This window comes from Melanotaenia boesemani, chromosome 17 (genome assembly GCF_017639745.1).
Source record: "Melanotaenia boesemani isolate fMelBoe1 chromosome 17, fMelBoe1.pri, whole genome shotgun sequence".
Taxonomy (NCBI): domain Eukaryota; kingdom Metazoa; phylum Chordata; class Actinopteri; order Atheriniformes; family Melanotaeniidae; genus Melanotaenia; species Melanotaenia boesemani.
Genome location: NC_055698.1, coordinates 24,232,394 through 24,246,377, shown reverse-complemented (window position 1 = coordinate 24,246,377; position 13,984 = coordinate 24,232,394). Strand labels below are relative to the sequence as shown.

Sequence of the window (13,984 nt, the reverse complement as noted above, 5' to 3'; positions counted from 1 at the left end):
TGTGTAGCATCACCATTTGTCCTTTACATCTCTAAATACCTAATGAAGTTAAAGTTCACACCTAGACACACATGTCAATACATAATAACCTTTGAAACTTGATGTTGTCAATGTCAATTACCCCAAGCTGACTAAAATTGCACTGTGGTGGCAGAAAGCATAAATCCATGGACTTACTTAAAAGAAATCACTGGTTTGAGTTTTCCTGGATCTTTTATTTTGTTTTTGTTTTTGTTTTTTTTTCCTTTTCACTAGCAATTTTCATTCTTCCATCTCACCTGTAGTTGGTTCAGGTTAGGACTTGAAAGTAAACTGTTTGGGTTGGAAAAGTTGTCATGGGTTGCACATTCAATTCACACACCGCCCTATACACAAAGACTCACTCAATATACTCAAATTTTAAGGCCTTCTTAAAATTTTTACACTTTGTTTCTTGTGAGACTAGGCTAGAATTGCTATTATTAGCCTGCAGAACTCAGCGAAACACTGTTGTAAACTGATTGCATGTTGAGAAAATTTATTATTTTCTCGATTTTGTACATCAGACTTTGTAGTAGTAAAAAGGGGTTCTGATTATGTAAACTAGTTTGTGGAAATCATTATATTATTTGCCAGATTAATGGCCAAATTATCCCTTTTATGTGAAACAACCCATCAGTTCTGGCAGCAAACAAGAAAAATCACCATATAAAAATACTCTTTGATGTGATGATGAAACACCACAGAGGTGGGAGACAATATTTGCATCTAAATCAGAAAACCTCACTACAGAAATACAGTGTTCCAGACAGAATTGTGTTCCTCCCAAAGCATTTACTATTCATAAATGCAGTTCATGGGAGCTCTGTCTACTTATTACAGATTATTAGGAGAATGATAAGAAACAGCAGGCCTACCTCTGAATGCTTGCATGTTATTCTCATTTCTGTCTTTCTTGACTCAAAAGTCCAGCATATTTGTGTTGTTAAATCACTGAATTTAATATGAACTCATTTTTTGTCTTTTACAGTTCAATTACTAAGTCTATGTCTGTTTTTCCACCCACGTGTCAGTTTTTCTTTAATGTACCCGACCCCTTGTTTCTACCTTTGTGCTCCACTGGTTTTGTATCTTATTTTCTCTCAGACCTCCATTGACCTTTTTCACCATCCTAGTTTTACTCACCCTCCTCCTCTTCCCATTGTCTCTTTTTTATTTTTTATTTATTTTATTTCCAACACTCCTTGTTTTCTCATGCACTACCAGTGGAGCTGAAAGCATGTTACTTTTTCTCCTCCAACTCTATCAATATATCTGTCTGTCTAAATACAACAACAGTGTCTTTTACCATATTAGGTTTTAATAGTTATCATTAGTAAACTGCTATCTGCTTTCATTGTCTCTGTCTATCTTTCTGTAGAAAGCGGATCTGGCAGCTGCCGGCTTCACCATCACCTCTGAGAGAGAGAAGGTGATTGATTTCTCCAAACCCTTCATGACTCTGGGGATCAGCATCCTGTACCGGGTCCATCTGGTAAACTTACTTTTACATTTCCATTTGTTTTCTTCATTTTCTCTCTGCTTAACTAAAAACAAAACAAAATAATTAAAAAGAGCAAATTAGTTTTAGTGAAAAACAAGAAACATAATATATTTTTTAATCAAGGTCAAATTTAGTCTCATTTATTCAGAATTTCTGCAGTTAATGAAAATTTTGAACTTGTGTTTTACTAAACAACGTTTGCATAATTGGATGTTGACTACTGGTGCAAGACAGCTTGCAGCTCATTTTTGAATGTTTGTGACCTCGCATATTTACTTCGTGCAAGATGCTGTTTTAAATTTCACTTTCACTAAAAGAAACCACAACCTTGGAGTTCGCCACACATGGTACATGATGGACATGCTTTGAACCTCACATCAATGCTGTAGGTGATGCTGAATGTTAATGTCAATGTCAAGTTTATTTATATAGTACATTTATACATCCAAAGCCTCCAAAGTGCTTTACACAAACCAATAAAATATGAAAACACAGGGACAACACACAAAGGTGCAACATGAAAAACTCCACAAGGGTCCCTGTTCTCAGCCAAAGGCCAAGGCAATCAAGTGCGTTAAGCATAGATTTAAAAGCTGACACTGTTTGCAGTGCGCACAGTTAAAGGCAAAGTGTTCAACAGAGTGGGAGTCACAACTGCAAAGGCTCGGTTTCCTCTAGGTTTTAAGTGTTAGAGAAAACCTTAAAAATGCACAAGTAATAAAGAACAGGTACTTCTTCCCACAGTATTAAAATAGGCAGGTACTAATTTCCCACTTTCCTAATTAATAAGGTACTGTTCCACACATTTTCTTTATACCTTTCTCTTTAGGGTCTTCTCCTGCTTGTTCTTTGATGGATCAAAATATGACAGACTACTTCTCTCAGTTAACTAATTTATTAATTACAATTGATATGAGAAATGTGCAAATACAGAATTCTGGATTCGTATTGTCTGTCTCCTGGACTAATACAATACGGAGTCTGCTGCTGTTACAGTCAGAACTCCCTCTAACTGATCCTGGAATCCTTATATAGGGGTCTGAATATACACAGTTTTGCTGACTAATGCTGGAGTTGCAGAAGTAGGGTCAGCTGCAGTCACAGGTTGATCTCATGCAGATGTCGACCCCCCTCCTTGTGACATCCATCCATTTGGTGGCTTCTTGTGTTCTGGAAAACAGGGACAAAGAAACCACACACAGACAAACAAGGGATCTCCACCGAACTCCGGCTGACCCAGAAATTTCCCTTAAGTGTAACATCTCACATGTTGTTTTATTGGCAACACAGCGCTAGTCAGCCCCCTACATGTTCTTCTCACTCACCCCATATGAAGAGTCTCATTGTTGCTTAAGCACACTGTCAGTAAGTATATGAGCTTAAAGATAAGAGATATTTAATATGATTAACAGAGTAAGAATATAAATGAAAATACGTAGCACACTTAAGTAATTCCTTGATGAGTATCCTAATAAATTTATATACATAAGTTAGATCGAGGAACCTCCAAAACCATCTGACTGGCTGGCTGAACAAAGCGCTCTGGAGAGCCGATGCAATACAATGAGATCAGCCCATCCAGACACTTTAAAACAAATTAAATAAACTTAAATCACTCCCGTATTTGACTGGAACCCAGTGGAGTGAAGAGATCACCGGAGTTATGTGCTCATGTCTTTTTTGTCTTTATGTCCCAGTGAGGAGATGGGCGGCTGCATTTTGAACAAGCTGCAGACGGCGAAGCTCTGACTGTTCAATTCCCATGTACAGGGAGTTACAATAGTCTAAGCAAGAGAAAATAAAAGCATGGATGACTTTTTCAAGGTCTCTTTTGCTAAAGAAAAAACAGAAGGCAAAGAGAAAGATCACCTTTAAATTCTCTTTTTAACTTTTTTGCTGGCGCACGTTTCTCTCTGTTTAACAGAAAATCAGATTCGGGGTATTGTTGGGGTCATTGTAAGGGCATTCCAGCAAAATTCACAGAATGTCCAAACATGACATGAATGCCACGTAAAAGGTCACGAGGTCACATTTTTGTGACCTTGTGAAAACAAAATAATAAAAAAAGATCAATCATTGTAGATCCCACCATCACTTCAGGTAGGAGATTAACGTGACTGGGACTCTACGGGGCTGAGCGCATAAACTAGGCATTTATGCTGGTGTTGCCTCATAAACAATAAACTTTCTCCTTATTTGGGGTTTTGAATAATTAAAACAATATTTTAAACATTTAAGACAATAAAATGTCATTTTCTGGTGTGAAATACCTAATATCAAGAACTAGAAGTCAACCACATGAAGGGAAAGCAGCTACGCATGCTTTGACTGTTTAGTGCTTGCTTGTCAACACCATGTGGTTCATTGAACCTCAGAGTATAGTGGATTGATAGTCTATCACAACGATGCTTCTTGCTATTACCCTGTTGTTCCCTTGCAGTGCAGAAATGCCTGTTCACAATGAGTGTTTTTACTCGGGGGTACTCTCAGTCACTCCTATCACATTTACTTACTCGGTGTTTACTGTGCAGCAGTTTCCTTCTTGTGTATCGGTCAGTTTTTACATGGACCTAAATGAATGCCTAATCTATCAACCGCTAACACTCAGGTTACCATGAAAATGAACATTACATGAGGCTCTGAATCATAGCATTAAATATGAACCAGTGTTTTCTCAAAGTAGGGGGGAGGAAGTCTAGAAATTTTTTCATGAGGGGGCACATTTAGAAGAGACCTTAAAAATAAATTTTAAAAAGTAGATGGAAAGAAAGGTTTAGATTTTAGGACAGATTTTTACAACTGAAGTGGTCATCATAAAGTAATTTCTGTAAAACCTGCATGGTATGGCTTTAAACACTGTTGCACAAAGACGTACATTTCATTGATAAGAACAACTTTGAGCCAAATCGCAGGTATTTCAGTTTTCTTTAGTATCGTTGGCTGTTTAACTGTGTACAGTTGTCACATTCGGTGGTTTTATATCATACCCCTTCATAAACAAAACACTTTAGACAGACGAATAGTATCACTTATGTGGGCAGTTAATGAGACGAACATTGCAGTGTTGATGCACAACATCATCTGGAAAACATAAAAACAGATTACATGCTGCATTCACTTGCACTCGGACATCTGAGATTTACCCAAGTAAAGGTCAGGCACAAATAGAAATTGCATTAATTCAATGTAAATTAGTCACTTAATCACTTTTTTAGTATTGTTACTGAAATCGGTATTGTATGAAATTGTAAGTTACAGTTACTGTATATATGACTGTTTTCTTTTTTTATGTTTTATATTTTTATGTCTTTTTTATGTACCCTTTATTGGATGTTTAAATTCAGCTGCACGTTCAGTTATCTACATTAAACCTGAATACTAGATATTATTAATGAAATGAAATATTTATACATTTAATCACAGCTGTGGGACAATGTGTGATAAAATGCCAAGTTTCACTATTTTTTTGTGAAGAAAAACATTCAAGCTCAGGCTGCTTGGATTTTATTGCTTCATCCCCTTTGTTAGTGGAAAAGTCTTCATGAGATTAGAATTACTTGCCTTTTATATCAGTGGGGGAAAAGTAATTTCAGTTCTTTACAGTTTTTAAAAGGATCATCCCTGCTGTGTGTGCCATAGTTGTTTGTGAGTGTGACTGTACATGTGTGTGTATGTGAGCACACTTGTCTTTACCTATGTTTGACTTACCATGGCATTTTACTCTTCCTTAGCCAATCATCATCACTTAGGTTGTTTCACCCTCATAGCCCTCAGTTAGTGTGCTTAATTATAGTAATGTGCCACATGTTATTGTCAGTAACAAAAAAGGCACTGTAACAACGGAAAAAGTAATTAGTTAGATTACCCATAGCTAATATATGTATATATATATATATATATATATATATATATATAGATAGATCCTGTTAGCAACACTGTTTATTTGAATGCTGTTATTCCCATCGTTCAGGTGTGAGTTTGTAGTGTTTCCATTAGGGTGCAGATATATTCTGTCACCACGCAGAACAAATCAGTTTAAAAAGTAATTTATTCCTTCTGTCATCAGTCTCTAGAAGATGATTATATTTAAGGGCAATCTGTGTTTGGCAATTGTTGTCTGTTACTGTTTTATTTATTATTTCTGACTGCAATTTAAATAGCCAAATCAAAATATGGTAATCAGTGAACCTTGGAGGATTGTCCAGTAGAGCTCTACAAAGATATGTTTATATTTGATGGATGTTGAACCACTTATTCAGCCTGTCCTTTTGCATGGCCAGCCTGGATGACTGTGACTGGTATAGGAAAAATTAACTAAGCTTTGGTTGCTGTGAGGGTGCCCCCTGAAAAAAAAGTTTACATACTTTAAACTACTTGCACCACTGGCTGCCTCTTAATTTGTAAAGCTGTTACACTAAAACAATGACGTGTATATTCATTCATCAGTGACGTTAGAACTTTGTTTTTATGGTTGAATAACATCAAATGAGTGGTCAGAATTCAAATTTTTAAATGTTATCTAATATGCATATACATTTTCCCATGAATAATACACCTAAAACTCATGCAGCCCACACTGAGAAGACCATTGTGTGTGTGTCAAACTCTGAAGATGACCCTGACTTTTCAGTCAAGAAAACGAGTGCATGCCATTGTTTTTTCTCTGTGGGTTGAAGAGTTTGAGGAATAGCAGTTGCTGACTGCTGCACCTTCAGTGCAGCAAGCAACATGATAAAAGACTTGCACCACATGAGAGGCTGTCATAGAAAGTGCAGCTATTCCAAAGTGGACTGTCAGCACTACAGTATTCAGATAAGAAGACATTCACTTTAGTAATGAGGGGTTCTTTAGCACAGATTCAGCTGGGCTAACTACATGGAAACTGATAGATGAAGCAAAATTATTTTAAATATCTACTATTTTAAAAAATCTTCCTTTTATTTAAGAATTGTTTAGGAGAGGTGAGTTGTTACGGACTCCTTCAAAAAGAATAATTAACCCTGAATATTTTAAAAGAATTACTGAAAAACATCCTTGAATTATTATTAACTTTGAAATACTTGATAACAAGGAACTCATCTTAAAGTGTAAGTGAGACATTTAAATTACTTCAACTGTCTCACACACAGACAAATGTACAAATTTGTTTAGGAAGTTTACAGATACTAGATTATAGAAACTTACAAAGAAATTAATCAACTAAGTTACACTTTTTTTGTTTTCAGTGTAATAAACAGAACATTTTTAATGTTTGGATTCTTAGCCAGGCAGTCTGAGGCATTACAAGATATTAAAGGTTCAATTCATCATCATTATGTTGCTAAAGTCTTGCTACTCATAAGAAAACACCCTTTGATTATGTTATTAAGTCAGAAAATAGAATATTAAGTAAAACTAAATTATTAAGATTCTGTGGTTTTTTTAAAGGCCTCCCGATAAGAATGTGTGCCAAGTTCTTCATGAGAACTGGATCAATGATAAAATGAATATCTGCTTTGTGTATTAATTCATACATTCATTGGGATGTAAATCTTGTAGTCATTTGTTTTGGGAAATAAAGGTATTTGTTTTACAAGCTCTACAAAAATAAAAAAAAAGCAAAATCAGATAAATTGGAACTCTGCTCCTTAGTGGTGTACAGACTGCAGTGCAGCAGAGTGATATTAAATCAGAGGCTGCAGGTGTAAATCAGCTGGTGTGTGCTGTGGAAAGCCTGGCAGGCTGTTTGTTTTCCTCCAAAAAGACTTTCTTAGATGATGTTAAAAGGTCCATTTATTTCAGAGTCCATCCCGCAGAGTCGACATAAACTTTTACAAATTGAACAGCAAAGTGTTCGCACCTGTTGTCTTTACATTCCCCCCTCTCTATTTTCTATCTCTATCTCTCTAACTCTAACTCTCTCTCTCTACCTCACTGTGTGGCTGATCATTTGATGGATTCAGACAGAAATGCCTGGAGGACCCGATGCTTGAAAAGTATGAGTTTTACAGCCTCAAGGGAGAGATTGGTGACTCTGGCTCCCTGACTGGAATCTAAAAGAGTAAAACACTGACTTCATGCTCACCCACTAACTGTAAGTGTGACAGACGGCTCCAGTTTGGTGAGTCAGGGTATATATATATATATATATATATATATATATATATATATATATAACTATCCGTGTTCTTTTGATATTTGTAATTTGGCACACTCCTCCTTCAAAGCTATATAAATCTGGACTCTGAGGCCTTGCTGGCATTAAGAACTGGCCAACTTCTAATTTCCTGTTCCTGATCAGTGATAAGACTGATAACTCCATTTTATGGCATCTAATTGCATTACTAAAATAGTCACTCCTCTCCTCAGACTTCTAATAACTAAAATGAAGCACGATCAGCTAGCAACTTTTTTTTCACTCCCTTTCCTTTATGAACCCACTAACAAATAAAATGTTGTTTGTTTTTGTTTTGCTATTATTATATTTGTATATGTTTGTCATTATATATTATTAATTTGAAAATAAAATATTCTAAATAAATATTCTAAATAAATGTTTAAATGTTATTATCCTGATCTCCATGTCATATACTTGCTTATAATGACAAAAATGGGGAGATATGGAGGATGTTAAGATGTGAAAAAAGAAATAATGAAAATGCTTTAGAAAGTGGTGAATCATACATGTCTGTGTATGTTTTTCTTTGTTTTCAGGAAAATGTTGTCAGTTACATCAGTCATTGTCATCTGAGAGCCAACTTTCCACTGAAAATCTGCTTTTAATATGCATGGTGTCAGCACAGTGTGATGTAAGGGGTGAATCAGAAATTCTTTGGAACTGTGACAAAACAAAAAATGCGTAAAAAGCCCTTGACTGCTGCAGTTCTCTTAAAACAAAGAAACAATCAAAAGAGCCTGAATGTAATTTCTTTTCCTGCAGCAATTATTATTTGAACAACATTTATTTATTTGTAATTATCATTAGAAAATTCTCATGTGTCTCTTTGAGGGCAGGATTATGATGGCTGCATCCTCCCTGGCTGCAGATAATGTACATCTGCAGCTCATTAGCATGCACCTCCACCATCTGTCCTCCATGTTTGATCCAGTCCACTGTGACGGCATCAGTGTGTTGACTTAGTGATCAATCAGCTGCTTAATATGTGTACAGCCAGGCTGTACTCACTCACAGAGCAGCTTTCCAGCTGCATTTTCTTAAGTGTTTATTTAAGGATTAAGTTGACTGAGTGCACATTTTTACTCACAGTAACAGCCTGTGGTGGCAATTTATGCTCTGATGCCGCTGAGCTGACGAGCTGCAAGAGATACATCGCCTCGATCACGAGGACAACTTCAGCCTTCTGGTCGAGGCTGAATTGGAGGATTTTGATTTGAGGTGTCATAAATTTACCCTACTAAACACCAGGCTGCTCTTATCGAGTGCAGCAGCCCTGATGGATGGGCTGACAGGCTATGTTGAAGATGGCACACACGCACACACACACTGGCAGGATTTATCTGTTGAGGATCCTCAAGGCAAATATGAACTCTGAGGCTCCTACTGACCTAGAATTGTGTAACTTATAACATTATATAACTTATATGTTGCATTCCAGTATATTATGTTTTGGTGCACATTGATAATGATTTGGCTTCCTGATGTTCCCTGAAGGAATAGTGGAACACCAACTTTTCATTTTCACCAATGCCTATAGATTTGAGGAATGTTATAGCTATATTTTTTCAGTTGTGTTATTAGTTCATTTTAAGTTTTATTAAATAAAAAATAATTTGTCCAGCACTGTTTTCCTGCAGGTCAAGCAGAGATGCATCAATTTATTTTTCTCACAAAAACCTTCAGTAAGAATACATGAATATTAGCCACCTGAAAACAGTTTGATGGGCTTTAGCCCTGTAATACGACCTCATAAATATGTTCCAAACATGTTTCTCCTCCAGTAAGGTCCCACTGAAATGCAATATCTTTTCTTCTATCTTGGAAGGAAGCCCTGGATAGAGAGGGCTAAAAGCTTTTTAATGCAGCTCATGTAAAAACTCCACATGGAAATCATACTGAGGTGGGAGAAAAAAAGAAAATCTCTCTTTAACTTTGCAGTAACTGCATATTTATCATCCTCCATCAGCTCTGACTGTGCAGAGCTGGACTGCAGTAGTTTACCATCTAGTATGTGCTACAGTATTATGTATTTGCATGTGAAGGTGGTAAAATGAACACACTTCACATCAGGCTCACAGGAAGAAAAGCTTTTTTACATTACATTTTTACATCTTACGTTATGTATTATGAGAATTCCACCCAAGTCACAGTAAAACACACAGAGAAAAAATGCACATTTGTGTGCATTTATTAAGGAAAAAGATCTAGAATGAAAAATCTGAGTGGCAGAATGTTAGTCTTTGCTTTCAGTATTTTTATATGATCCTTAAGTTAATTATTTCTAAATACTGCTGGATATATTTTAAATGAGCATTCTAACATATAAAATTTATTCTTCATTAAATAAGACAGATATCATGGCATTCCCCTTTGGTTTTTACTGGTAAAATAAAGGATTTTTGCTCTATCACTTGCTTAAAATTTACTCTGGCCTCCTCTGTGACCTCTGATACTCTTACAATCCTTGTTCCAAAAGTGATCTTTATATGTTGACCTTTTTTTTTCTGGGGAGGATAACAGTGGTCTCAAATTTCTACCAGAGATGGGTTTTGTAACCTTTTTTTCAGCCCAGTGACCACAAATGACTCTTTTTCTGAGGTTCTTCAAATTCTGATTTTCTAGCTATGACCTCAATTGTGTTACAAAGCTCAAACAAGCTAATTCTATTTACCTGCTAATGTTAGTGTTTAATATGCTGTAATGTTGCAGCTTATATGACATTGGATATTTTTATTACATGAATAGCATGTTGTGCCATTTTTAAACTGTTTTCTCCATGTCTATTTGTGAAATTGGTGTTGTTTTTGCTAGTTAATGCATAAATATAGACCACTGTAGACCAAAACACGGAGGGGAGTTTTCCTGAATAACATAATTGAAATTTACTATAACAAACATCAGTTTATTGCTAAAATGAAAGCAAGATAAACATCTTCATAAGTGGTTTAAGTACACTGGTAAAACTAAATTGTATGAACAGTGCATACGCATCCCATTGTATGCATCACTACACACAAGTCCTTAAACAAATTAAACAAGGAATGATCACTCAAACTCAAATCAACTCCCAAAGCCATGAAATATACAATACAGTCAGGTCTAGGAGCATATAATAACCATTACACACATTCTAAACATACTTGTGTCTGCATAGCATACCAGTACATAATCTCTTTAATTGCCCATGCTGTTGACTTGTGCATACACATTACTGAAGACCTGTTGTGTTTATCTGTGTTCCTGCTTGCCTCCTGGTGCTGAATAGTATGAATTAATGTGAGCTGCAGCTCTCAGTTCATCAGCCTTAACTACATTATCACCCCGATACCCAGCAACTCTGAGGTGCAGCATTCATCGAATTTGTTGTGGCATCATCACAGAGGAGATACCAGATGTGAGAGAGGGTGAGGAAACGAGCGGGAAACAGCTGCTACGTTTCCTATTCTCTCAGTAGGATCAGATCATGCAGCTAAATACAGATTGATGGATCAGTGAGTAGAAAGTTTAGTTGAACAGGATCATCAATTTTTACTGTCTTACTCAGGATCATCACACACAGTTTGATTTCAGCTTGGGGGAAGGTGTGTATAGCAACTTGCAAACACATCTGTAATTCAAACTGCTTTGTAAAGCTTGGCAGGTAGAGAGATGGGAGATTATTAATAATCCACACAACTGAAGCTCATAAGAAGAAAATGATTACATCTAGATAATATGGAAGATAACACTACTAATAGGTGGCATTTATTAAAAATTACACAACAGTTATTACTAAATTATAATGAAGTATAAGTATTAAAGTATAATACAGTGAGACTTTACAATGGTCGTAAAATATTTTAGTGATCTATGCATTCCGATATTATATTTTGTTATGTTTGCTTCTGGCTTTATAAGATATAGACTTTTCTTTATTTCCTATTTTTTTTTTTATACCTTTGTTTCCTCAGCATTTTGCTCTCACCTGATCCAGTACAATTTCCCCTGTTTTTCATTTAATTTTACTACTATTCCCATTCATAGTGTGTTTTGAATATTTTCCTTAAACTTTTTATTTATTATTTTTATTTACTTATTTTCACATTTATGTGGGGATCCTGCCCTGCAGCACCTTCTATATTGACATATTAGTAAGTTTCCCTTTAAGTGTAATTTTTTTTTACATGCCTGTGAGGTCATTATTATGCCTCCATCCACTATAGATGCATTGTGACAAAAAGAAAATAATATTAACAGTAAAAGGAAACTGAAACTATTTTTATTTATTTATGTAATTTATGTTTTTTTATATATTTTTGCCAGAACAAAAAGAACTGAGTAAACCAGAAACTCTATTTTAGAAGGTGTATTGTATTCACATAATTTCTTAATGAAAAGTTTCAGCTGCTTAAAACTTTAAAACCTCATTTTGTGTGTTATTACTTTTTTAAGTACTATGTGTGTGCTGTATAACAGGCCTGGACTGCTAGAAGGCTGGTCTAGCTGCCTGAGTTTTTACTGAAATAACTAAGCTTTTCCTTTAAAAAGACAGGGACAGAAAATCTATGTATATAGTTTGGCATTAATGATGCCGGATCTTTTTTGCATCTCAAAGGCTTTTGCAGTAGCCAAGGGAGGATGCAGGTATTATAGATAGCAGGGAAGGAAATAATGATTTGGGTAAATGTGAATCGTTTTAACAGGAAACAAGCTGTTGAAAAGCTGCAAACCGTCATTTTCAGGTTTATCTTGGTTTTTTGTTCTTCTTGTTCATTTATGTGGCCCTTTTTACCTCCAAGAGTGTAATTTTCTAAAAATTCACAGCTGTCAGTCTGAGAAAGAGGTTTGTTGGTGTGTGTGTGTGTACACGCGCGCAAACCTGGAGATTTTATAGTTTTCTGTCTGCTGTGACAGACAGATGGTCATTATTGCAATTCAGTGCCACCAGATTGGAAGCATTAGAACTTCCACCTCTGTTCAAGTCAGTGATTTTCCTCTTGAACTTGTCCAAAATGTGAACAAGTGAACTGAGTAAAACCATTTAAAGTATGAAAGACATGCAAAACCAGTGATCAGTTACAATGCTTATGCAGTACAACGTGGACAGAAATGTTGCTGTGGTTACTACTGCATTTCATTTGTTAGCTTTTTTTATGATTGTTTGTTAGACAGAAATATAAACTTAAAGCTAACATTCTGAACAGTCTGAGTAAATCATCACTACGTGCTGAAACCAAATATACTAAAGAAACATACAGTAACAAAGTCAAAAGAGCTGTTTTTTTCTTCCCTGCAGTATTTTAAATTCTCACCTTGCTGCATATGTGCTTCGGTACAGAATCACATTGCTGCTGGCTGCTGTAGACATGTGCAAGTGTGCAGATTTGCCTCACAAACTCATCTTCACACGCACAGTGTGTTAACTAAAGCTGCCTAAAGGGAATTTAGAAGAAAACCATGTTCTCAGCTGCTGTGTTTTAAACATAAATTAAGCTTCTGGTAAGAACAACAGTGTGTTTCTGTGTGTCTCTTTCAGGGTCGTAAACCAGGTTATTTCTCCTTTCTGGACCCGTTCTCTCCGGCCGTCTGGCTCTTCATGCTATTGGCTTACCTCGCCGTCAGCTGCGTCCTCTTTCTCGCTGCCAGGTAAGACACCTGCCTTACAGTTTTTATTTAAAACTATTGTAGTAAGCTATTTTTATGGATTTTGTCTGGTTCTCACTTTGGGATAGATTTCATAAGGCTACCTCACATTTGGGCCCAATATTAGTTCTATCCCTACAGTTTTCAGGTTTTGTTTTTGGGTTTAAAAAGTGATGGTCCTTGCCATCCAAAAGTGCCCCAATGCCTGGACTGAAGGACAGAAAGACCACTCAATGACCTGAGAAAGAAAACAGATATTTCATCCTGTCAAATGGAGGGATATCAGGCTAATGGGGGAATTAAGATTTCGCCTTGATTTAGGATCATGAATCAAGTCAGCCAAACTTGATGATCGTGACTAAAAATAACAGCAAATCTTCTTTCAGGTTTTTCCGGTACATTTTGTTCCTTTTTCCTCTCTCTTTCAGCCTAAAATTGTGCGGTTTATACAAACACTAAAAACACTATTGGGCAGTTTTATACTCCAAAAAACAACTAAACATGGTTATTTTGTTTGTTTGTTTTTACTGTGTATTAGGCAGAACTTTGGCCACCATCTTTTTGATCTTTTTCAATTGCAAGCAAATATTATTTGTACCAAACCAAATAAAATTTGGAAAATAAACTTACAAGCTGACTAGATGCAGCACTCAAGTTACACAGCTCAATAATAGTATAATCAA

At 35.9% G+C, this 13,984-nt stretch overlaps 1 protein-coding gene across 3 annotated transcripts in view; it reads left to right on the top strand.

Moving 5' to 3' along the window:
* LOC121628201 (glutamate receptor ionotropic, kainate 5-like) overlaps window positions 1-13,984 on the top strand; it is a 104,458-nt gene that overhangs the window by 63,726 nt on the left and 26,748 nt on the right. For all 3 annotated transcript variants that reach the window (XM_041967162.1, XM_041967163.1, XM_041967161.1), the window contains exons 12-13: window positions 1,400-1,513; window positions 13,195-13,304. In XM_041967162.1, coding sequence (XP_041823096.1) covers window positions 1,400-1,513; window positions 13,195-13,304 — 224 coding nt within the window. The remainder of the gene's footprint in view (window positions 1-1,399; window positions 1,514-13,194; window positions 13,305-13,984) is intronic.